At 69.4% G+C, this 23,781-nt stretch overlaps 1 protein-coding gene across 1 annotated transcript; it reads right to left on the bottom strand.

Annotated features, from left to right (window-relative positions):
- Nucleotides 1–2,859: 2,859 nt before the first annotated feature.
- On the bottom strand, nucleotides 2,860–22,097 carry ADRA1D (adrenoceptor alpha 1D). The gene is made up of 2 exons (XM_058287489.1): nucleotides 20,598–22,097; nucleotides 2,860–4,164 (listed from the first exon to the last, which is right to left on the bottom strand). The coding sequence occupies exons 1-2, from the start codon at nucleotides 21,691–21,693 to the stop codon at nucleotides 3,587–3,589; spliced, it is 1,674 nt and encodes a 557-aa protein (XP_058143472.1). The 5' UTR covers nucleotides 21,694–22,097; the 3' UTR covers nucleotides 2,860–3,586.
- Between the last annotated feature and the right edge of the window lie 1,684 nt (nucleotides 22,098–23,781).

Below are 23,781 nucleotides of genomic sequence, written 5' to 3' on the forward strand. Positions count from 1 at the left end.
GACACAGACCCCACGAGGCCTCCTGGCCATGGCCCGTTGGATGGGTCCCCCCCCCCCTTTCCAGAGGCCTCTTTCAGAAACCTACAGGCGTCTTTGGTCAATCTGGGAAGACGCCCTGGAGGCAGGGGCTTTTTGGAACAGCCCGTGTGCCGGTTCCTGGCAGGAGCTTAAATAACGGAGTCAGGCTTGGCCGCGTGGAGGTGGAGACGGGGCCCTGGGCTTGCTCAGGGCAGCACCTGCCCAGGGAAGGCAACGGCCCCGCCGCGCTCGCTTTTCCTTAGAGGGATAAACGCCTTAGGCTGTGCAGGCAAGTGGCAACCCTGCGACTACCCGGAGGTCACTTTGTATCATTTCACCTGCCGTGAAATGCTGCTCTTTTGGGGTTGGCCCCACAGCCCGTGGGGTGCGGAGGCCGGGGCGCTGACCCTGGCCCGGGACCTGCGGGCCCCGTTTCCTCCTTCATCGGCCTCCCTTGGGGGTTCTGAGGCCAGGCCTGGCCTGGGCGGCCTGGGGGCGGCGTGGGGGGGCTGGTCAGGGCAGGCTGCTCCCTGGTCTGGGTTGAGCCAGCGCCCCCACCCCCCGCCCGGCACAGGACCGCGGCTCACGCGCCCCCTGGTGGCCGCACGCAGCAGCGGCCAGAAGCCGCTGGCCCAGGGTTAGGGCCAAGCACCGGGGCCGGCGCCCCAGGGGCCCCGAAACCGGCAGAGGGAGGGCGACGCCCCGTGTCTGAGCGGCTGTCGCCGGTTCCTCAGGACTGGTAGCTGCCTCCTTAACGGACGCAGTGTGCTGGGGGCGTGGGTCATGTCCCGGTTAAGAGAACTGCCCCCAGACGCCGGGGCGGGGCCAGCTGTGTCGGTATGGGTGACCTGTCCCCTCCCTGCCCGGCCGGCCGCCTTGACCCAGGGCTAGGCGACGGGGGCTGGCCGGGGACCGCGGCCTGGGCGCGGCTCTCCAGGCCGAGCTGGACCCCTCTGATGCCCCAGGCGCGGGGACCGAGGAGCCTCTGCTTCCGGGCAGGGCAGGGGGGGTGGGTGTGAGGGCCTGGTGGACAAACGTGACCCCTGGGAGGAGGCCCGAGCGCGTGGGGGGCCCCGAGCTGCCTTCCTCCCGCAGGCCCGTCCTGACCCCAGGTCCCCGTTTACTTCCGGCTCAAGCAAAGCTCCCCGTCTCTGCTCCCGGCCAGGAGCACGCCTGGAGCGGGTCGGGCGTCCTGCTCGGCCTCCCTGTCCCCCTGCGACCCTGTGGGGGGGCACGAGAGGCCCCCCAGGGACAGGCAACATCCCCTCCCGAGGCCCCACCCAGCCGGGGGCCGGGGCGCCCCCGACTGCTCCCCCCCGCCCCCCCACGGGGGGGGGTGCTGCAGCTGCTGTGGCAGCATCTGGTTTTATGCTTCCTTGGGCCACGGGAGGGAAAGGGCAAGGAGATTCTTTCCAAGTGGACGGTGACTGCGTAACCCCTGGGGTGTAACAGGATGGGAACAGACACCAGTGGGGGGTCCCCGAGGGGAGGGGAGGAGCAGGAGAGGGAGGGCGGCTTGTGGGGGCAGCTGCGGGGCTGTGGGACCCCGAGGGGGGCTGAGGGCAGGAGCAGCGCGGGGCGTGGCCCCCGTGCACGCAGCCTTGGGGACCTGGGGGGTCTGGCCAAGGCCGTGACGCGGTGGCCAGCCGACGGGAAGGGTCGGCGCAGGCCGCGTGCAGTGAGCACCAGGCCGAGCGGCATGGGAAATGGGGCAGGGACTGCATTTCCGGAAGTTCCCCCAAACCACCACAAGGTGGCCCCCAGGGCTCGAGCTGCACCCCTGGACGGCTGCTCTGGGCATGGCCTCCCTGGGGGCTGCCCCCACCTCCTGGAGGCTCAGGACCCAGGTGGGCAGCCGTATCCAGGGGACGGGCGGCGGAGGGCACTGCTGCGGCCGAGCCTGCACCCCCTGGGCCAGCCGGGCAGGGAGGCGCCCCTGGTCCTCCCGACGAAGGCTCCTTGCTCCCAGTGTGGACAGGGACCACCGCCCTGGCACGCGGAGCCAGTGCTCACCTGCTCTGAAATGCTCCCCGACCTCCGCCCAGGAGGCCACTGGCCAGTCCTGCGACCCAGGCTCAGCCCCTCCCTGGCCCGGTCTGGCCCCTGGCCCCCATCTTGTGGGAGCTGTCTCCGAGCAGCCACAGCCCAGAGGGGGCCTGCTGCGGGGTGACAAGCTCCCAGCACCCACCACCAGCTGCCTTTCCGGCGCTTTGGGGGATGCCAGGCCTAAAAGCCCAGAACCTGCTTCCCCCACGGTGTGGACGGTCCACTCCCCAAGCCTGGGTATCGAGGGCCTTGAAAACTGGGGCGAGAGCCCTGAAATTGCGATGGCCTTTCAAATACTTCCCCCCAGGTAGGAGGAGGGCTCTTGGCTCAAAGCACCTGCCCGGCGTGGCCCCGGGAGCTGACCTGTCCAGATTCAGAATGCCTGCTCCAGGCACCCGGGCCGCACTCATCACTGCAGGCGGGCCGAGGCGGTGGGCAGGGCCCCGCGGAGACCCGCACTGCCCGAGACCCCGTGGGAAGGTGGCAGTTGGGCATGCTGCTCCCGGCCGACAGGTGAGGCTCCAGGCGGGCTGTGCACTCTTCACGGAAGGTGAGGGTTCACCCATTTAACTGAGGGCCACCTCCCTCACGAGGCCTGCGGATCATCACAGGCGTATCTGGGAGACTGATGGGGTGAAAACGTGAGCTTATGAATACGATTTGTTTTCCAAGACTAATTAAGTGAATTTTAAAAGCCAATGAAACCCCAAGTGCTTTGGTCATGCTAGAAGTCCCAAAGGACAGCAGCCATCAGTGAAACAGACTCGTAAGTTGAAACTATTACCACTGGAAAAATTTTAGAAAAAAAATGTAGCTCTTTATGGGTTACAGGCTAATGAGGGACAATTTGCACGGTTTGGACAAAATAGAAGTCCTCTTACCAATAAATATGTCTCAAAATGACAAATAAAGCTCTTCCCCACCCCCCGGCCCCCACTGGCGGCTCCGAATCCCAGCAAGAAGTGACAGGCACAGGCAGATGAGCTATGTACAGTGTAAACAGTAAGGCCCTCGAGGGGGCCACGACGGCAGGGCCAGGCGATGAGGAGGGCACGGAGGGGCCTGGGCGGCAGGGAGGGGGCCGGGCGCGCACCCCAGGCTGGCAGGGTGGCCGTCAGTGTGCCACCCCAGAGTGTGGGCAAGGGTGGCAGGTCCACTGCGTGTCTCCAGTTGGCAGTAAGAGCAAACGGCTGTGTCCAGCTCGAGCCCCTCCGGGGGGGGCACCAGGGGGACCAGGTAGGGGCCTCTTAGCCTCTCCCTCCCCAGAGGGCTCGGGGCGTGGGGTGTCGGTTGTGCCGCTCGACAGGGGCTGGGTGCACACGGCCCCCTGGAGCCCACGGCCCCTCCATGGCCAGTCCCCTAAGGGGGGGTGCTGGGACATGGGGCCAGGGGGCCACCCCACAACTGCCCCCTCCCAGGCCCCCAGCCCCAGCCCCGCCCCAGGCCTTGGGTTGGGCGCAGCGACCCCGTCCAGTTCCGCCGCCCCAGCGCGGCCTGCCTCGCTTGGGGGTCCGGGGCGTCCCTAGATGTCAGTCTCCCGGAGGCTGCTGTAGTCGGCCAGGTCGTGGGCCTGGCAGGTGGCGCCCCCGGCCGCGTCCTGGGGGACGCCGAGGGCCACGGCCTCCACCTCGGCGCGCAGGGCGTGGGCGGCCCCCGCGCGCTGCGCGCCCCCCGCGCGGATTCTGTGGGACAGGCTGGAGACCTTGGCGCGCAGCTGGGGGCCGGGCCCGCGCCAGGGCCCGAGCAGCCTCCACTCGCGGCGGGCGCAGGGCGGCCTGCCACGGCCCGCCCCGGGGGCCTGCGCCTCGGCCGCGCCCGGCGAGCGGGGGGCCGGCGGCGCGGGGAGGGCCGGCGGGGCCCCGGGGGGCGCGGCACCCGGGCCGCAGGCCGAGGCCCGCCACGGGTGGCCGTGGGCGCGCCACAGGGGCCGGCGGCGGCGGCGGCGGCGGCAGCGGCAGCGCAGCAGGCGCAGGAAGGCGCGCTTGAACTCGCGGCTGGAGCAGGGGTAGATGAGCGGGTTCACGCAGCTGTTGACGTAGCCCAGCCAGAAGACCACCTTGGAGACGCCCTCGGACGGCTTCAGCTGCGGGAACAGGGAGCCTGCGGGCGGAGAGGGACGCGTGAGCGCGGGCGGCCCTGCGCCCCGGGCGGGTCTCCGCCTGGTCTCCCCCGAGAGGTCCCTGATGGAGCTTGGGCGCCCAGGGACGTGGTGGGAGAAAGTGACGTTCACCTGAAATTCGGAACTTCCTGCAACGACGCGTGGGCGACAAAAATGCTCAAAATTAGGCAAGACCGCGTGAAACCATTTTTTTTGTGGGTTCGGCCCAATGTTAGCAGATCCCAGACGCTTTCCTAGCACGCACCGTCGTTGTAGGCATTCTGAAACACCGTCGAGGCTCCTCACCGTCGGAACGTCAGACCCCAGAACTCACCACGGGACCCTCACGCCTCGTGAGGCGCGTGTGTGACTGAACCATGAATTTCACTGTAAAACGCTTCGACAACTTTACAACGACACCGGCCTCCCGCAGCCCTCTGCATTTCATCTCACACGCCTGGAGGCACGACGGTGAGATGGACCCACGGGCTTCGCCAAGTGCCCGAGGAGCTGGTGTTGCAGAAGGGGCCGCCTGGGACGTCGCCGCACTTGCTGCGTGCCAGGCGCGGCGCCGGCCCCCGCACAGGAGGCACCAAACCTGCCCTCGCCCCGGGGAGCAGTGGGAGCAAGACACGGACACGGCCGGGGGTGACGGGTGGGCTGGGTGGTGCCCGTGGGGCGGGGGCTCGGGGGAGGGGCAAGGGCAGGGCAGGGGCAATACGGGTGGGGCAGGTGGTCAAGGGCTGAGCCTATAAGGGTGGAACCTGGAACCTCACTTGGGACAGACACCGAGGGCCCCGAGGCTGTGGGAGGCCAGGGGCACGGGCACCCCTGAAGCAGACAGAAGGGCCCGGAACAGTGCCCAGGGGCTGCTGGATGGGGGCTCGGGCGAGGTCAGGGGAGGCTTCTGGAAGGCTCTGTGGGGGTGGAGCCCCCGGCAGGTGGGGAGCACTGGGCTCTGAGCTGTGCCCGGAGACCTGCTCCCCACAGACCCCTCCTGGCTCCCAGCACGGCCTGGAGGGAGCCCGCGTCTCCAAAGGCACTGACAGGACGCAAAGGCTCATCCATGGCGATGGCAGGCGCGCCCTCCCGGGGGACGCCGGGCCAGGACGGGGCCTGGACAAGCAGCTCTTCCCCTCGCCCCGTCATCAGTTGGGGCAGAGGCACCCCCCTCCCCTCCGGCCGGGGACCCTTACAACACCCACCCCCACTGCCCGGAGAGAGCCCGGGGGCCGGCAGGCGCGGGGGGCAGGTGGCGTGCAGCGCGGGCCCGGCCTCCACCTGGACACGCGCCCTCGCCCAGCCGGCCACCACCCGGGGCCCCGTTTGCCTTTCCTGGGAAGCAGGGACGGCCGTATTTCTCTAGAAGGGGTTTTGTGAAGATTCATAAATCTCGGGGCGCAGCACTCTGCAGACCGGTTGCGATTCACTGCCCCCCGTTTCTGGGGCGAAGAGGAGACCTCAGCGCTTCCCAGCCCTGGAAAGTGGCCAGAAGCAGAAGCGGAAACGGGCGGTCTGGGGGCGCCGTGCCGAGGACACAACTTTCCCTGGGGGAGAAGTGGGGCAGCTGTCCCTGGAATGGGGACCACCGGGGTTCCCGGCGTCCGGGGCCTCCCAGCAGCACCCCTGACCGCGCGAGGTGGGCGCAACGCTGGAGAGAGCTTGGCCTCGGGCTTGGGCTGCGTATATTTAGCCCAGGATGACGCACCAGGGACGACGCGCAGGACGAGCCGCCCCGGGCACGTGTCACCGCGGGCTTCCACGTCGTGCCACGCGGGGCGGGGCCAGAGGGCGCTGTAGACGCGGAGGCGCCAACGTGGGCACCGGGACCTGGACACGGGGACTGGATCCAAACTTGGTCTCGCCGCCCGCGTGCTGATCCCGCCATGGTGTCGTCTTACTCTGGGTCCCCCCGAAGCAGACACTGACATGAGGTGGAGAAGACCCCGGGAGCAGAGGGGCAGGGGCGGGAAAGGGGCGCACGGCGGGCCGGGGTCACTGCACCCCGAGGCCAGAGAAGGTGCACCTTGGGGGCTCCACTGTGGGGCTGGGGCGGGGGTACAGGCGCTCACCCCATCCTCATGGGTCAGGCGCTTGGGGGGTGTGCGCCAGGTTTTGTGCCTGCGGGGCGGGGGGCGGTGTGGACATGGGGGCGGCTTGGACGTGGGGGGCGGCGTGGACTGTGGGGGGCGGTGTGGACGTGGGGGGGCGTGGATGTGGGGGGTGGCGTGGACTGTGGGGGGGCGTGGATGTGGGAGGTGTGGACGTGGGGGGCGGCGTGGACTGTGGGGGGCGGTGTGGACATGGGGGGGCGTGGACTGTGGGGGGCGGCGTGGACGTGGGGGGCGGCGTGGACGTGGGGGGCGTGGACGTGGGGGGCGTGGACGTGGGGGCGGCATGGATGGGGGGCGGCGTGGACTGTGGGAGGGCGGTGTGGACGTGGGGGTGGCGTGGACATGGGGGCGGCGTGGATGTGGGGGGGGGCGTGGACGTGGGGGTGGCGTGGACGTGGGGGGCAGAGGAAGCCCGGGGCCAGGAGCCCGCAGGTGCCGGGGAAGCCCCCCGGGCACCGCAGGGTGAAGTCTGGGGCGGGGGTGGGGGTGCCCGCCATGTGGACTCCTTCCTGGAAGATGCGGGCGTGGGTGCCAGGGCTGGGGAGCCCCACGGGCTCTCGGACGTCCTGTCCCCTCAGGCCCGCCAGCCCACTCGCCCCCACCCACCTCCCCGCAGCTGCCCCACTTCAGCCGGCGGCGAGACTCGCTGCAGCCCTGAGACGGAAGGCACCCCCACCCAGCACGCCTGGGGGGCAGGGGCGCCGCCCAAGACCCCGGCCGTCACGCCGCGGAGCCGCCCACGCGGGGCCACCAGCGGGCAAGCTGCTCAGTCCCCGGCGTCCCCCGCCAGCCACCGTGAGCACGGCCCCGCCGCGGCCTGCGTCCTCCGTCCCCGCCGCCCCTGACGCGCCCTGCCAGCCCCGAACCCCGCGCAGGGCCGCCCCGCGCCCCGACAAAGTGCGCGGCGGCCTCTGCTGGGAGCTGCCCCTCCCCACTCCTCACCCGCAGCCCCCACCAGGCCTGGGGTCCGCCCGTGCTCCCGCACCCTAAGACTGCCCTGGAAAGGGGAACGCCACCCGGCACACCCCCTTCCTCCCGGGGCACCGGCCGCGCCCTGCGCTCTGCTTCACCCCGGCCAAGCCGCCACAGCCGTTCTCCTGCCCCCAGGTCGGGGCGGGCTCCCCAGTCTTGCCTCGGGGATTGGGGCCATCACTTTCCACATCCTGGAACGCCCTGTCGCTCCCCTCTGCTGGCTGTGGGCTTGGCCTTTAATTGCACCTCCAGGACACCTCCTCCTGGAAGCCTTCCTTACAACACCCTCCCCCAACCCAGCAGCGTCAGTCGTGCTGCTCCCGCGTGCCCCATTCCCTACGCGCGCCGAGGACAGCGCAAGCACCCGGCCTCCTGCCCGTCCAGCCGCAGTGCTCGGCTGCCTGCCCCCCGCTCGGCACTGGGGGTGCCGACGAACGCCCGCCACCGCCGCTCACGCCCAGCGCCGCCCACCACCAGCTCCCGTCAGCTCCGGGGTCCTTTCGCGTCGCGCCCCCTCCTCATCGCCCCGGTCTGAGCCTCCGTCAGTGTCCACCTGCGCTGCCCTTCGGGGTGCCCCCCTGCTCCTGTCCCCGGGGCCCCCTTAGCTGGTATGGGGAGGGGCTGGGTGGGGGGACCCTTTGAAAACGGAAGCCTGAGTTTCCTGCTTCTGTGCGTAAAGCCCACCGCCCGCCCCTGACCGCCCCTGACCCCCCGCTCCCTCCTGGATTTCTCCTGCCTGCCCCCTTCTCCCCTTAGCTGTACCCCCAGCCCCCCACAGCCCTCTGGAGCCTCTGATCCACTCCCGAGCCCGCCGAGGCCTGGCCCGCGCCAGCCAGCACCCCCTCTTCCTGCCCCAGCTCCTCTGGGCCTCGACACCCCCTCCGGCAAGGAGCAGCCTATCTCACCTCCCTTCACTGGGAAACTGAGGCTGAAGCCTGGGCACTGGCTCCTTCTCCGTCCCCCTGCTCGGCCTCCAGGGTAGCCCCTTCCCCTGCTTGGTGACAAGCCTCTCCCATGCCGCGCTCGGGTCCACTTGGGTCGTGAAGCCCGGGGAGCACCAGCCGCCGTGGCCTGCCTCTGTGGCGCCGCTCTTCCCCCTCCTGCCTTCCCACCTGCTCTGGGCTCCTCCTTCCACCGCGGTGGGCACCCCCGGCCCCAGACGCCGCCTCCCGGGCGTGCCCGCCCAAGGCCTCCCCTCGCGGGGGCGCCCAGGATGCGCTCTCCTGGCGTCGCCCCCGTTGCTCTGCAGCTGCCCTTCCTGTGCCCGGCCTCACGCAGGAGCTGCGCCCCTGTGCCCTCCTGCTCGTTTCCTCCAGTCTCCCCGCCTTGACTGGTAGCCCAGGCGGCCGGTGCCCACGTGCCCGCTCAGCTCAGGCCGTGCCCCTGAATTCCCACCCAGAGCCCGGCTGCCTGCGTGTTGGGACACGACGCACTCGCCCCGCCCACCAAGGTGAAAGCGGAAGTGGCGCAAAAATGGAGCTGTCTGCACATGGGCTGGGGTTGGGGGTGGACACAGTGCCCAGGCAGGCCCTGGGGACACAACTGGGGAGCCGTGGGGGGCGTTCCGGGCAGAGGGGCAAGGTGCCAAGTCCCCGTGAGAGCCCAGGACGGGGCACAGCGGGGGACCAGGAAGGACGACGGGGCAGTGTGCCAGGACGGGGCACAGCGGGGGCAAGGCCAGCGCGCAGGCACCCCGCACCCCCCGGCCGGCACCCAGGACACCCTCCGCTCTTGCCCGGCTGCCGCCACCCCTCCTCATGGGTCTCTCACTCATCTGCTAGCCCCACAGTCTATTTTCAACCCTGCAGCGAGTTTACTTCCTTCCATGGGTTAACTGATCACGTCACTGCGCAGAGCCCCCAGCGGTTCCCCCCCCTCAGAGTAAAGCCTCTGCCCCCTTCCTCCCCCGCCCTCTACTCCCCCCTCCTCTTCCCGCCCCACCCATCTGGCCATGCTGCCCCCCAGGGCGTCCGGCGCTCCCAGCTCCCTCTGCCCCGGGGCCTTTGTGCCGCTGTGCTCCCTGCACAGCCACAAGCTCATGCTCGCCCTCGAGCGAGGCCACCCAACCTCCTACTCAAGACGGCTTGTCCGCGCCCTCTCCCCGCGCCTGGCAGCTTCCCCCCATGGCGCCATCGCCCTCACCGCCCCACCTGGCCGGCATTCCCCCCTCCCTGCACGGGCAGGGTGCGCCTCTGCTGCGCTTGGTGCTGCATCCACCGCCTGCTGGTCCCATCCCTCCCTGCATCCTGCCTGGTTGCCGCGGCAGCGCATCCCGCTCCTCCCTGCCCAGCCGCCGCACCCTGTTCCCAGAAGCCTTTGCCCGGCGCCTCCTTACCGCCTGAGGGCTGAGGCGCCTGCACCCTGCACCTTGCACGCGCTGCTGGGTCGGGTCCCTGAACCCGCCTCCGTCCTTCCCACTGACACCCACCAGTGGCTTGCGGCAGCTCTGGGGGACAAGCCCCCCTTGGTGCTGCCTCCTGGCTTCAGCCGCCCCCAAGCAGGGCTCCCCGGGCCTCTGTGCTCGGCGCCCGCCCAGGTAGGGCACCCGCCACACCCAGTAGGGTGCCCCTGCAGCAAGCAGCACCCCCAGCTGACTTTGCCTGGCTTGCGACTCTCGAGGGTGGTTTGGTATTAATTTCTCTTTTCATCAGGCCGCTAAGGCAAGCGTCTGGCCCGAACAGGCTCTAAATCCTGTTGAACGAGGGAAGCGGACTTGGCCCAGTGGTTAGGGCGTCCGTCTACCACATGGGAGGTCTGTGGTTCAAACCCCGGGCCTCCTTGACCCGTGTGGAGCTGGCCCATGTGCAGTGCTGATGCGCGCAAGGAGTGCCCTGCCACGCAGGGGTGTCCCCGCGTAGGAGAGCCCCACGCGCAAGGAGTGCGCCCGTGAGGAGAGCTGCCCAGCGTGAAAGAAAGTGCAGCCTGCCCAGGAATGGTGCCGCATACACGGAGAGCTGACACAGCAAGATGATGCGACAAAAAGAAATACAGATTCCTGTGCCGCTGATAAGGACAGAAGCGGTCACAGAAGAACACATAGCTAATGGACACAGAGAGCAGACAACTGGGGGCAGGGGAGGAAGGGGAGAGAAATAAAAATAAATCTTAAACCCTGTTGAACGGATGGATGATGGGTTTGGGCTGGTGGTCCCCGTGAGGACGGCCTCGGGGTGCTGCCCTGTGCGCCTCGGGCGGCTCAGGCTCCCCCAACAGATCCTGCTTCTGGGGTGAAGTCACGTAGAGGGCCCCCAGGGAATGGGCAGGCTCGGAACATGCTCCCCAAAGGCCTGTGAGGATGAGAAGACCCGCCCTGGCCCCTGCCCGCGGGCAGCCCCCTGCCTCGGCCTGCACACGCGGCCCTGCTGGCTTCCCCGGCTCCTTCTGGAGCGCCCCCGGGGCATTTCCAGGACGGAGCCCACCCGGGGTGGCGAGGGCCCGGAGGCTGCCGGCCCATCTCCGGCCCCTCCCGCAGGCCCCCCCCCCAGTGTCACGGTCGGGGCTGGAGGCTGCCGGGAGGTGCCCCCGCCCCAGGTGTGGGGGCTGGTGGCTCCAGCCGCCCTTCTCCGAAGCCCCCTCCGAGGATGCTGGGGAGGGGAGCGCCCGCCCACGCGCCCCGGCGAGGCTGCGTCCTTGGCTTCGCCCTCCCTGCGCCCCTCGCGCAGGCTGCGCCATCAGGAGACCCCCAGACACGAGCCTCGTCTCAAGCGCTGCGTGCGGCCCTGCCGAGTGCACGACGGGACATCACACTCCGTTGCTCAGTCCAGACCTCGGCCCAGGACCCCCCGCTGCCCACTGCCGGGAGCGGAGGGGCAGGACGTGTGCGGGGGGGGGGGGGGGGGGGGCCCTGAGCCCGTCAGCGCTGGGGGCGCGGTCACCTGCGCGGCGAGGCGCGGGGCCCCTCCTCAGCGCCCACTAGCGGGCGAGTCCCTGGCGAGCCCCTTGGCTGCGCCTTCTCGCCTTCCGCCAGGAGTCCGGCCTCTGTCCAGAGGGGCAGGCGGCCACTGCGCACACGAGGCCGGGTCTCCCCGTGTCCTCGTGTCGCTGGGTAAACTGAGGCAGCCTGGAGGCGAGGTGTGGGTTACGGCAGGCCGGCGGGCGGGCGCGCTGCGGGGTTAGCAGCCTCTCCCGGCGCCGCCACGAGGAGCTCGTTCTTGGCCGAGGGTCTGGACCCGCGGCCAGCCCCACCCGTAACGCGCGGCCCTCCGTGAAACGGCGGCCGCGCCCCCTCCCCCCCATCAGAGGACTCGGATCCCTGAGATGGAAAGGCCCAGAAGGGTTAGCGCTCAGCATCCTCCTGGCCGTCAGGTCTCCCGGGGCCAGGGGGGCTGGGAGGGAAGGAGCTCCCCTCAGATGCGCCCCCTCGCCCAGCTCTCACCTCAAGGCTTGCACCACGGGCCCTCCTGCGGGAGAGCTGGCGCTGGGCCCGGCGCACCTCTGGGCTGAATTCTGACGGAATGCCAGGCGAGCCTCTCGAATGAGGCGGCACCTGAGACCGGAGACCCTGAGGGGGCGCGGGCCTGCCTCCCCCAGGGGACAGTTCCAGGCAGGAGGAAGAGCAGTGCAAAGGCCCCGGGCAGCAGCCTGCCCTGCGAGCTGGAGACTCAGCCAAGAGGTCAGGGTGCTGGGGGCAGAGGGGGGTGGGCAGCGCGGGGTGGGAAGTGGAAGCGACTCCCGTAGGCTGCGGGGAAGAGGGGGGATGATCAGTGGGGCCTGGAGGGGCCGGCCTCGGATGGCCAGGACACGGAGGGGTCAGCGGAGGGCGTCACCGGCCAGCCGCGCCAGCCAAGCCTCGGGGTTCCCTGCGTTGCCGATTTCCCGCGGTGGGAAGCGCCTGCTGGCGGCCTCCGGCTCGCGAGGGAGGAGGAGGGCTGGGAATTCCCGCTGCGCCCCAGCGAGCCTGGGGGCCATGAGCCGGGCTGGCCGGACCCTGGACGTCCTCTCGCAGCTGCGGGGGGAGGGCTCCGGCCTGGTGGGGCCCACGGAGGGGGGCTGCCTGTCCCGCCTCTCGCCTCCTCGGGCCACCCACTCCCTCACTCCTTTTCCTTCGCCGTCCTCCCCCCCCCTTCCTTCCTTGTCCTCTTTGCTCTGAACTCACTTATTTCCTAAGTCTGTGGCCTTGGGACATCCACGCCCCAAGCCCTGGCCGACCAAGGGGACACAGGCAGACACACGCTGGTCCCAGCTGGAGGCTCTTGGCCCCGGGGCCACGTGGGTGAAAGTTCACAGCCCGAGGGGGGCAGCGCTGATGGCGAGGAGACCCCCAGGTAGGGGTCACTCTGTCCAGGGTCTCAGCAGAGTCGCCCCGGCTCCCGGGGGCCAGCACCCCATTCTCCTGAGTCAGCACCCACAAAGCGAAGGGCGGTAAATCTTCCAGCGCTCACAGAAACCCCCTGGGTGGGTGGACAACCCATGAAGCAGGGGGCGGGATCAGAGCTCAGGAGGGGCCCGAGGTGGGGTCAGCACGTCCCCCGAGGGGTGGGCTCAGAAGCTCCCGGGGCCGTAGCCCGTGGCGGTGCTCAGGCCCCCTCGTGAGCCCAGCCTGGGGACGTGTGACGAGGCATTTCAAGCTTGAAGCAGGGCAGCCGGGGACCCTGGCCCAGCTGAGGGTCTCCGGGGAGGCCCCGAGGGCGGCCGGGCGCAGGGGCTGCCTGTGGGGAAGGGGCTCCGCCTTCTCAAGCTCAGCCAGACCCGGCCGTGAGTGCTGACTGTGGGACCTGCCGCTGCTGTGTCTCCTGGCCGTGGCCGTGCGGGGAACCGTCCACCAGGGATGCGGGGGACGCCCCAGCGGCTCCCCTCAGAGCCTTTCAACACCCGTCAGCACCCTGGGACCCGGAGGGACAGCCCGATTCGGGGCTGGGGTCTCACGGGAGGCGGCGGGGAGGGACTTGAGGGCAGCGTGCACAGGTGACTGTGGGGCCGCGGCGCTGGCTGCCGGGAGGGGGCCTGGTGACCAGTCCCGGAACCAGCTGTTCCTCTAGAGCCCCGGGCTCTCCTGGTGGAAAACGACCCTTGGGCGGCTCAGCCTGGGTGCTGGGTGCTCAGCAGACAGAGTGGGAAGGACACTTCACTATTTTTGTAAAAGCAAAACACAGGGAAGCGGACGTGGCCCAGTGGTTAGGGCGTCCGCCTGCCACATGGGAGGTCCACAGTTCAAACCCCGGGCCTCCTTGACCCGTGTGGAGCTGGCCCACGTGCAGTGCTGATGCGCGCAAGGAGTGCCGTGCCACACAGGGGTGTCCCCGCATAGGGGAGCCCCACGCGCAAGGAGTGCGCCCCGTAAGGAGAGCCGTCCAGCGTGAGAGAAAGTGCAGCCTGCCCAGGAATGGTGCCACACACACGGAGAGCTGACACAACAAGATGACGCAACAAAAAGAAACACAGATTCCTGTGCCGCTGACAACAATAGAAGCGGACAAAGAAGACGCAGCAAACAGACACAGAGAACAGACAACCGGAGCATGGGGGGGCGGATGGGATAAATAAATAAAACAAATCTTAAAAAAAAAAAAGCAAAACACAGCACCGCTGGCCGGGCCTCTCCTCACCTACCTCCCCCGCTGACGGTGCCCCGAGCCATTGGGACCCTCGACTCCCCGTCACCTTCATGAGCGACCCAGCAGCCGAGCCACCGGCGTTCTCCCCCACTATTCCCCGATTGCTTGTCCGGGGGCCCCACGCTCCAACGTGGCCACGCCGCCACCCTGGGCTCCGCCCCCACCTCCCGGGCCAGGCCCTGGCCGAGCATCACCCCGACCCCCCCACCCCCCGAGCCTCAGTGACTTCTCCCTGTACCGCTCCAGCCTGTCGTCCGCTGCCCCCGCCCCCACGGATGGAGCCTGGAGCACCTGGTGGGTGCCGAGAGCAGGAAGTGCCCCGCGCTTGCGGGAGGAGCCAGGTCTCGGGCCAGCCTGGAGGTGTGGGCGTCCAGCGGCCAAGGACGGGGCACACTGAGTGCTCGGCACACGAGAAGAGCGAGATGTCCACGGAGGACGGCTTACCACGAGAGGGGACGGCCCGGGGAATGGCCTCACCCCCCCCCTCCACCTTTCCTGCGCAGACGCAGGGGTGCTCTGTTCTAAGCAAGTGGCAGCCGGGCACAGGCTGTCAGAATTCCAGCGAATGAATGCAGGAAAGAGCATTAGAACAGCACGCAGCAAGCCGGAATGAAGTAACGGGCCGGCCAAGGTCAAGGGCTGCCACACCCACGGCGACAGCTGCAGGGACACCGCGGAGGCGTCAGGCTGCCGGCGCTAAAGAGAGGATTCCTGCCCAAATGTGATCCCACCAGCTTCCAGGAAATGCAGGGAACAGAGGAACTTGTCAAATGGCACTTGGAGATCAAACTCCCGGCTGGGGGACACCCGTTTGGGAACAATCTGGTTTCTTCACCAAATAAACTGAAAGGGAAAAGGGAAGGGGCAACTTATCTATTAAAGAAACTCAGGGGAGCGGATGTGGCTCATGCGATTGAGCGCCCGCCTCCCACATGGGAGGTTCCGGGTTCGGTTCCCGGTGCCTCCTGAAAAAATATAAAGCAAAACAAACAAAAAAACAACTCAGGGTTGCTGACGTGGCTCAGGGGTTGAGCGCTGGCTTCCCACATACAAGGTCCTGGGTTCAGTCCCTGTCCCCCCCAAAAAAAAGAAACCCGGGAGGTCAATGCACTGAAGACAAACAAGCATTTGCCTGTTTTAGGACCTCATTCAAACAAAGTAAAAACTGGAGGCAATTAGCAACATTGGAACACTAATAATTGATGATATTAAGGAACTATTTTTCTGTTATGACAGAACGTGATAATATTTGAAAGGGGTGCTTATCTTCTAGAAATACGTATTCAAGAATTCACAGATGAAACGGGATTTGCTTCAAAATAACCCACAGTGGTGAGACAGCGGGTGAGGGGTGGCTGGTGGCTGCCAGGGGCTGAACCGGCCCGGGTTCCCGCGAGTTTATCCTCCTGTTCTCTCCGTGTGTGTGTGTGTGTACTGGAAACTTCCCAGGAACTGAAAGAATGAGAAAAACCCTTAGCTCGCTGCTCCCAGTCATCGCTCAGTAGATGTCAGCGGTTAGGTTTAACAACAAGGCCACCGAGGGGGCCACCGCACCCCCTCACCGCCAAGGAGGGTGCTGGTCAGGCTGCGCGGTGCGCCGGGGCTGGGCGGGGGTCAGCCGCCTCCTCGCTCGCTCACCGGGGACCACATGGCCACGCCGCCGGCCCTTCATCACGCCTTTGGGGCCAGGGGACGTGATGCGGAACAGCAGCCCCTGCTTGGCTCCGGGGGGCCTGTGGCCCCCTGTCCCATCACTGGCCACCGCGCCAGCACCTGCTGCGCCCGCTCCCCACCCCTGGCCCCCGGCGGCCGGCGACCTGGGCAGCGGCCTCCTCGGCAAGGTCACAGCCGCTCTCCCGCCCTCTCTTTCTCTCCGAGGACCGCGCGACACAGGTGGTGGCGTTCACACAGCGCACAGTCGCCGCTTTGGTGCTCTAGTCTCCGGACGCCAGCTGAGCCCGCTCCAGCCCGCTCCAGAGCGCCTGCCCTCCAGAAGGCGTCCCTGCGTTTTCACCCAGACACACGCACGCACGTGGCCGCCGCCCTGTCTACCAACCCTGACCTCCTGCTTTTGAACTTGCCCGGAATCCCAAGCGCACACGAGGGTGGACCTGGCTCTTTGTCCTGCGTGACACCTGAGATGTGTCAGCACTGTCGTCCCACCGGCAGCTTTTTCCCGGCCGTGCAGCCTTCCAGCCTGCGGGGGCACCCCGATTTTCTTGTCTGCCCTGCTGCTGGCAGCCCCTTGCCTCATCTCCCTCTTTTACACAGTTTTATTCACACACTCAAAAGCGCACAATGAACGACCCTGGGTAGACTCAGAGCTGTGCATTTATCACCACAATCCATTTGAGAACACTCTGACTGCTCCAAAACGAACCCCGTACCCCTATATGCCCCGTCACTGTCGCCTGGCGAGGGGGGGAAACCGTCTGCATCAGCTCTTTTCCCGCATGAGCCGCCGCTCATCAGCCTGCGCGGTGACGGGACCTGCTCTGCTCCTGGAGAGCCCTCCTGCCCTGGGCTGTAACCGCAGCCTCCACCCGCAGTGGGGACGTTACACAGCCGGCGCCCACCCTCAGCCTTCCTTCCAGCAGACCCGCCCGAGCGCCCCGCCCACTGGCCCGTGACCCCGGCTGCTGACACCCCCACAGGAAGGAGCACGGCCCAGCACCTCGCGGCGTCACAAAGAGCCTGCTGGCCTCCGTGCGCGTGCGCCTCTGCTCCTGGGCTCCCTGCTCTACGCGGCGCCCTGCGCTGCAGGCTGGCCCCTCACCTCCCTCACTGCCCCAGGCCCCAGGTCACAGGCACCGCCTGCGGCCTGCCCTGCCCGCACCTGCAGGCCGCCTTCTGCTCACCGGTGTCATGAGGACGGGACGGCCCCAGGGGTCACTCTCGGCACACGTACTGTGATAAAAGTGGGTGCATTTCTGTGAGCCCGGGGGCACCTCACCAAATCTGGGGTTGTCAGGGAGGAAGGAGGCTGAAGGGCACAGAGTGTCAGAAGGGGACAGAGGCCAGGGGGCTGGGCCGTGGGGATGTCCCACCTCTGTCCCCCTGCTCGTTCACCCCGAGGCGTGTCTGGGGGTCCCCTGGCCTTGGAGCTGAGGCTGCCCCGTGCCTGGCAGGCCTGCCCCAGGAGACAGCCGGAGGTGTGGGTGGGGTGTGGGCAGGGGCTGCCTGTGTCCCAGGGGCAGGTCCACCTTCGGGCACATGAAGCCACTAAGGCCAGGCCCTGGAGAGCCCCCGGGAGCTTGGGGGCGCCTGGGGAGGGCTCCCTCTGTGTGGGGGTGCCCCCCAGGCCACCCCATTCCCCCGGCCCACAGGGAGAATGGCCGGCGGGGCACCGCGCTGTGTCCAGGCCAGCACATTTCTGACCAGCCCGACCTGCGCAGCCCCCTCCGCGACAGCCGCCAGGCGGCTCCTCTCCCCGCAGCCCCCCGCCAGCCTGGGCTCCTCCAGGCCCCGGGGCTCCAGGGCCCTGCGGGGAGGGGCTCTGCACAGCTTCCGTGCCGGGCCTGGACCCAGGGCTGTGCCGAGGCGCTGGGGGTGCGTGGGGTTTGGATCCCTCGCGGGCAGGGCCACCTGAGCCCCTCCACAGGCCCCCGAGGACCTGATCGTCGGCCTGGACCCCCTTGGCGAGTGGGGGGCGGCACCGCCAGCAGGCGCCCAGGGAAACGGGCTAAGCGGGCTGTGTCCACAAACCGGACCGCGTGGGGCAGGAGGTGCTGCCGGGCCTCCCTCCCTGGGCTCCCGTGGTGCCCCCGGCCCAGGGCTGGACACGAGCTGCCGAGGCCGGCGGACCCCCGGGTCCCAGGGCTGGACACGAGCTGGCAGCGGCTCCTGCAGGGGAGGGGGGCGCAGAGGTGCGGGGGTGGCCCCGGCTGCTCTCCATGTCCCTTGGGATTTTAGGTGCCCGTGTCCCTCTCCCAGTCTCTTCTGGCCCCCCGTTTCAGGGCACCCCGTCTGTGGTCCCTCGCTGCCTTCTCGGCCTGACCCAGGGCAGCCTAGGGTCAAGGCAGTGGTGACCCACCTCAGGTCCCTCGGACTCCGGCCCTGCCCTAAGGCCCTCGACGTCCTTGGCTCCCCCGGCCGCTCTGCCTGGCTTTGTCCGCTCAGGCCCCGCCCGCCCCGCCCTGCCTCTCCGGGTGCCCCTTCTCCACCCCTCCCTGTGCTGGTGCTCTTGGGGTGACGGGCAGGCAGAACCCTGGGGCGCCCCCCGCTCCTCCTGGCTGCCTCCCGGCCCCTTCAAAGCAGGTGCCCTCACACCTCCACCCTCCTCCTGGGAAGCCGCACCCCACGGTTCTGCTCCCACGGCCACCGTCCTCGGCCCCTGCCCGAGTCTCCACAGCTGCCCGCAGCCCGCCCAGCACCTCGACCCCAAGGTCGGGCAGCCCCTGGACCCCACAGCCCCGGGGGTCCTTCTCCTTTGCGACGCCTCCCTCCCCGCAGGCGCGGGCCAGCTCTAGGGGTCCCGGGCCCCCTGCCCAGCCTCTAGGCCCCTCCAGACGGGAACACCCTGCTTCCCCGCTGGCCTCCCTCCCCGGGCCGTCGTCTCCAGATCCCACTGCATCGGCTCCGACGGCCTCCGGGGCTGCTCCGGGGCAGGGGTGCCTCGAGCCGTCACCACGCCAGCTGGAAGCACCGAGGTGGAGGGCGCTGTGTGCGCCAGCAGGGGGCCAGGGCTGGCTGGAAGAGGGGACCGTGTGGCCAGACCCCAAACCTGGGCACGTGCAGTGCTGCCTGTACCAGCTCAGCCCCGGACCCTTGCAGCCTGTGCCCCCCAGGGGCGCCCTGCAGTGTGGCGGAAGGGACCCCATGGGTGGACCCCGGCAGCATGGGGGTGGGAGAGGGAGACGGTGCTGCTTCTGCACACCCTCAAATGGCCGCATTTCTACAGCGACGGAGCTCGTGGGCAGAGTCTAAACGCGGGTGGGGAGACACCCTGGATTTCCCGGGGGGGGCATGGAGGGGCTAAGCTGGGGCGTGTTCCTTTTCCTCAAAGGGACAGGGAGAGGGCTCTCAGGACATCTGCCCGCCTGGCTGAGGGGGCAGGGAGCTCACTAGGTTACTCCCCTTATCCGTGCATTTTCCTGTAGCTAAAATTTTAAAAATGAGTTGAAAGACCAAAAGGAGGTGGCACTCCTCACCCAGGCAGGCGTGCCCTGGGGACCAGCGCTCGCCAGGGCGGGGGAGAAGGGGGGTGGCCAGGCCGGAGCAGGGAGGCCGGGGGTCCTAAGGCCGGCACAGGGGCACACGGGCTCTCTCTCCCCTGACCACCTGCCCCTGCCCGCGGCCACGGCGGCCTCGGCTGGCTGGGCCTGCGCCAAGCGCCTCCTACCAGAGGGCAGCTCACATGGCCCTGGCTGCGCGCCCAGGTACGTCCACACGGGGCAGCTCACCCACCTCCCACAGCAGTCCTCCAGGTGGACGGTCATCACTGCCACCCCTGCTTTACGCATGAGGGAAGAGAAGCACAGAGAGGCCAAGCAACCTGCGCAAAGCCACAGGGCCAGGAAGGGGCGGAGCTGGGCTTCGACCCCGGGCTGTCCGGCCCCAGAGCCCGTCGCCCTCGCCACCACCCTCTGCGGCTCTGTGCTGGGCTCAGGATTGAGCGATGACAGGGGTCACAGCCCTGCCCTCCCAGAGCTCCTGGGAACCAATCAACACATGCAAATGCAATTATGACGAATGACTGAATGAAGGAAAAGACAGATGGTCTGAGAAGGCCTCTGGGACAAGGAACATTTAAACTGAGACCTGGAGGGTGGGAGGTTCCTCAGGAAGGGTGGGGGAGGGCAGTCCAGACCCAGGAACAGCAAGGTCAAAGGCTGGAAACAGGCAGGGGGGGGAGGGGGGGTGTCAAAGAAGACAGAGCATGTGTGAGCTGGTGGTGTCCCCTCTCAGGGCCACGCCCCTGGGGCTGCTCTCAGCTCTGGCTCCCGCCTGAGGTCCCAGCATAAATAATGTAAATGTCCCGATTTGCTTTGCACGATTAGTATGAAGGTCACCCTCCCCTGGCCACTGGAGAGAGCTGGGGTTTTGTTCCCAGGCCAGTGGGAAGGCGACCGGGACTTTTAGCAGAGGAGTGACACAGCCTAATTGATTCAATTAACTTACATGAACTCATAATAAGGGCCTGCAGGGGAGGGAGCCCGCCACCCCTGCCAGGGAGCGGGGGAGGGCGTTTGGGTCTCCTCCCTGCTGGCGCAGCCCCCAGCCTCCCCAGAGGGGCCTGGGGGTGGAAGAAGGCAGGGACGCTCCCAGCTCCCGGGCCGGGTCCCCAGAAGAGCCAAGGACCCGGCAAACGCACAAAACGGCGAGTAAGGAGATCTTTCCTCTCCGTAATTTGTCCTCAGCCTTTTCTTTCTCAACCCCACGTCCCAGGGGAGACTTCAGCCATGGGAGCCAAGGGAGGGCACGGAAACCCCCGGGGAGGGTGGGGGCAGCTGGCCGCGGGTGCCTGCTGAGCACCCTGGGCTGGGGGACCGGGCGGCCACGGAGGCCTGAACACACGAGGGCCCACCCACTCCGGGCACCCGCCGCTGGGGCGGCCTTTATACCTGGGCCGGGCACTGAGGGGGCTCACGCAGGCGCGCGCGGACTAAGGGTGGGTGCCCACGGGGCTGGGAAACAAGCCCGGGCTGGGAGGAAAGGCCCAGACACAAAACCTGCCGGCACCCAGGGCCCTTCGACCCTCCCCGCGCAGGGGCGCGCCAGGCACGCGACCGCACCAGCTTGTCAGGGGAGGGCAGGGGGGGCGGGGGTGCCCCCGGACCGGGGCGGGTCACTCACCGAGCGGCAGGACGAAGAAGAAGGGGAACCAGCAGAGCACGAAGACGCCCACGACGATGGCCAGCGTCTTGGCCGCCTTCTTCTCGCGGGAGAACTTGAGCAGGCGCACGGAGAGCGAGCTGCGCAGGTGCGGGCCCCGCACGCCGCGAGCCGCCCGCGCCCCGTCGGGGCCCGCGCCCGCGCCGCGGCAGTGGATGCGCAGCACCACGTCGGAGGCCTTGCCGCGCTCGCGCTTGACGCCCGCCTCCAGGCTGCGCGTGGTGCTGCGCGCCACCACGTACACGCGGCAGTACATGACGACGATGACGGCCATGGGCAGGTAGAAGGAGCAGACGGAGGAGAAGACGGCGTAGCCCGCCTCCTCCGTGATGCCGCAGAAGCGCTCGTCGGGCGGCGCGGGCTCCTTCCAGCCCAGCAGCGGCCCCACGGACACCACGAGCGCCACGGCCCAGAGCAGCGCCAGGATGGCGGCCGCCTTGCGCTGCGTCATGATGGCCGGGTACCTGAGCGAGTGGCGCACGCCCACGTAGCGGTCCACCGAGATGGTGCAGAGGCTGAGGATGGAGGCGGTGCAGCACAGCACGTCCACCGCCGCCCACACGTCGCAGAGGGCGCGGCCGAAGGCCCAGAAGCCCAGCACCTCCATGGTGGCCGAGAGGGGCAGCACGGCGGCGCTCAGCAGCAGGTCGGCCACCGCCAGGTTGACGATGAAGTAGTTGGTGACCGTCTGCAGGTGGCGGTTGCAGGCCACCGAGAGGATGACCAGCAGGTTGCCCGCCACGGCGGCGAGGATGAAGGCGGCCAGCAGCACGCCCAGGCCCACGCCCTGCGCGCTCACCAGCAGCCCCCCGACGGCCGCCGTGCCGTTCACGCCGCCCGCGCCCGCGCCCCCCGGCTGCCCGGCCGAGCTGCGGTTGTCCCCGCCGCCGCCCGCGCCCACCACGCCGCCGCCGGCCGCCCCCGGCACGCCGCCCACCGCGGCGCCCTCCGAGCCCGCCGTGCCGCCCGCGCCGCCCCCGCCCGCGCCGCCGCCCCCGGCGCTGCTGTCCGGCCGGGGTCCCTCGAAACCGACGCCCAGGAGGTCGCGGAGAGTCATCTCAGCGCGCGGCCGTCGGGGCCCGGGGGCAGGCCGAGCGGCGCGCGGGGAGGGGGGCGCCGGGCATGGTCGCGCGCGCCGGCGCCGTCGGGGCTCTGCCCGCGTTGCGGGGGGCGCGGGCGCGGCGAGGCGGGCTGCGCGAGGCCCGCGGCGGGGTCGGAGCGAGCGCCAGCCGGGCGGGCGCCGCGGCTCTCACGCTGCCGGGGCGAGCGGGCGGCGCGGCGGCTCCGCGGCGGGGCGGTGCGGGCGGCGGCCACTGCGGCGCTCCAGTCGGCGCGGGGGCGGGCCCGCGGAGGGGCGGGGGGAGGAGGGGGCGCCGCTCCCCGGAGCAGGGGCGAGCGCGCCGGGCGGGCGGTCCGGGGGGGCGGCGCCGGCGCGCGCTCCGGCCCCACCGCAGCCCTCCCGCCTGCCCGCGGGGCCCACGCGCGTCCGCCCCGCTCCGGCGCCTCCCTGGCCCCCGCGCCCTCTCTGCTCGGCCGCGCCCCCTCCGTCCCTCCCTCTCCCCGGCTCCCGGTCACTCACTGGTGCCCTTGGGCGCGCGGGGCGGAGAGGGCGCGACTGCCGGTCCCCGGGCTCCCCACTCCCGCCGCCAGGGAGCAGCAAGCGCCCGGGTCTGCGGCCTGCGGGCGGGACGGCGCAGCGCGGGATGGCCGGGCCTGTGACGCCTCCTCCCCGCAGGCCGTCGGCTCCGGGAGGGTCCCCGCGGTGGCCTGGAGAGGGCCGGGAGGGGTCGCGCGCCCGTGCTGCGCCGGGGCTCGGCTGCTGGGACCAGGGGCCCTGCCCTTGACCCGTGGGCCCACAGGTACTAGCTCCGCACTGTCACCTACCCCGCATCGGACAGTGGAATCCAGCTCCCTCCCCCTGCTCCGAAACCGGCTGCGGGAAAGGCCAAGGGGGGGCGGCTATGGGGGGGGGGGGCGCTAGGGGCAGGGGCAGGCGTGCGAGCCGTCGCCCTTCTCTGGGCCTCAGTTCCCCGGCTGTGAAGTGTGGGTGAGCGGGAGCCCCCCTCCGGGCTCGTGGTGAGGCTGAGCCAGCGAAGTGGGGTGAGCGTGGGGCGGCGGGAGAGCGGGGCGTAGTGGCAAGGAGGTGAAGGCAGCAGAGAGAGGGCAGCGGGCGCCGAGCTGGTGCGGACTGGACACGGGAGGTGGAGGGGCGGGCCAGGGGGCGATGGCGAGGGACCGCTCGTCACCCAGCGTCCAGCGCTCCCCCGCCGCGGGCACGTGGCTGGCGCCCTGCCGCTGCTGGGGGTGGGCTTGCGCCATGCCAGGGGGACGGGCGCCCCCTCGCCCGGGTGCCTGTGAGGGGCGGTGGGGCCCTGGCCTCGGTGCTGGCTGCGGATGACGCAGGGGCAGGCGCTGAGCTCTCCAGCGGAGAAGGAGCCCTGGAGAGGGGGGAGTGGGCCACCCGGGAGCCCAGGCTGTTGGACTGGTAGTTTCTACTGCCCTGGGCAGGCTGGGCACGTCCAGCTTTTACTCGTCCCCACAGGTGAGGGTCTTTGGGAACTTACCATGGCAGGCAACGCAGAGCTGGTGGGGGTCAAAGGGGAAACCTCCCCTCGGGCTTCCTTTCTGAAGGGGAGGCCCAGGGGCTTGTCTCCCGGGAGGGGCGGCAAGCTCTGTGTCCATGACCGTGGGGCAGGGGTAAAGCTTCTGGCTTGGTGGGCCTTGCGGTGTGGGAGCTCTGCTATGCTGGGCTTGGGGCTCCCTGACGGGTGCCCCGGACGGTGCTGATTCTGGTCCAGGGTGGAAGGGGGCTGCGTGAGGAGTGCCGGCAGGGGGGGGCGGCCTCACCCGTCAGGTCTGATGGCTCTAGGCCCTGGGGGGGACGTGGAGGTTGGGAAGGGCGGGGCTTGTGGGATGGTCTGGGGTCCCTGCAGGGGCGGGGTGGGATGCTGGACCCCGGAGGGCGCACGGTGCTACAGGGAGGTGGAGGAGGCTCCGGCTCCTCTCCAAGCACACCCCTCCCAGCTCGGGCGCCCCAGCACCCCGACTTAGACATGTTGGGGGGCTCAGTGGTGGAGGAGGCGCCGGCTCCTCTCCAAGCACACCCCTCCCGGCTCGGGCGCCCCAGCACCCCGACTTAGACATG

Source organism: Dasypus novemcinctus, chromosome 24 (genome assembly GCF_030445035.2).
Source record: "Dasypus novemcinctus isolate mDasNov1 chromosome 24, mDasNov1.1.hap2, whole genome shotgun sequence".
NCBI lineage: Eukaryota > Metazoa > Chordata > Mammalia > Cingulata > Dasypodidae > Dasypus > Dasypus novemcinctus.

Bases quoted from the DNA above. Each gene is read 5' to 3' on its own strand.
- ADRA1D (XM_058287489.1), bottom strand. From the start codon at position 21,693: ATGACTCTCCGCGACCTCCTGGGCGTCGGTTTCGAGGGACCCCGGCCG. The intron at 4,165-20,597 runs GTGAGTGACCCG...CTCCGCCCGCAG, and splicing joins CTTCTTCGTCCTGCCGCTCG to GCTCCCTGTTCCCGCAGCTG.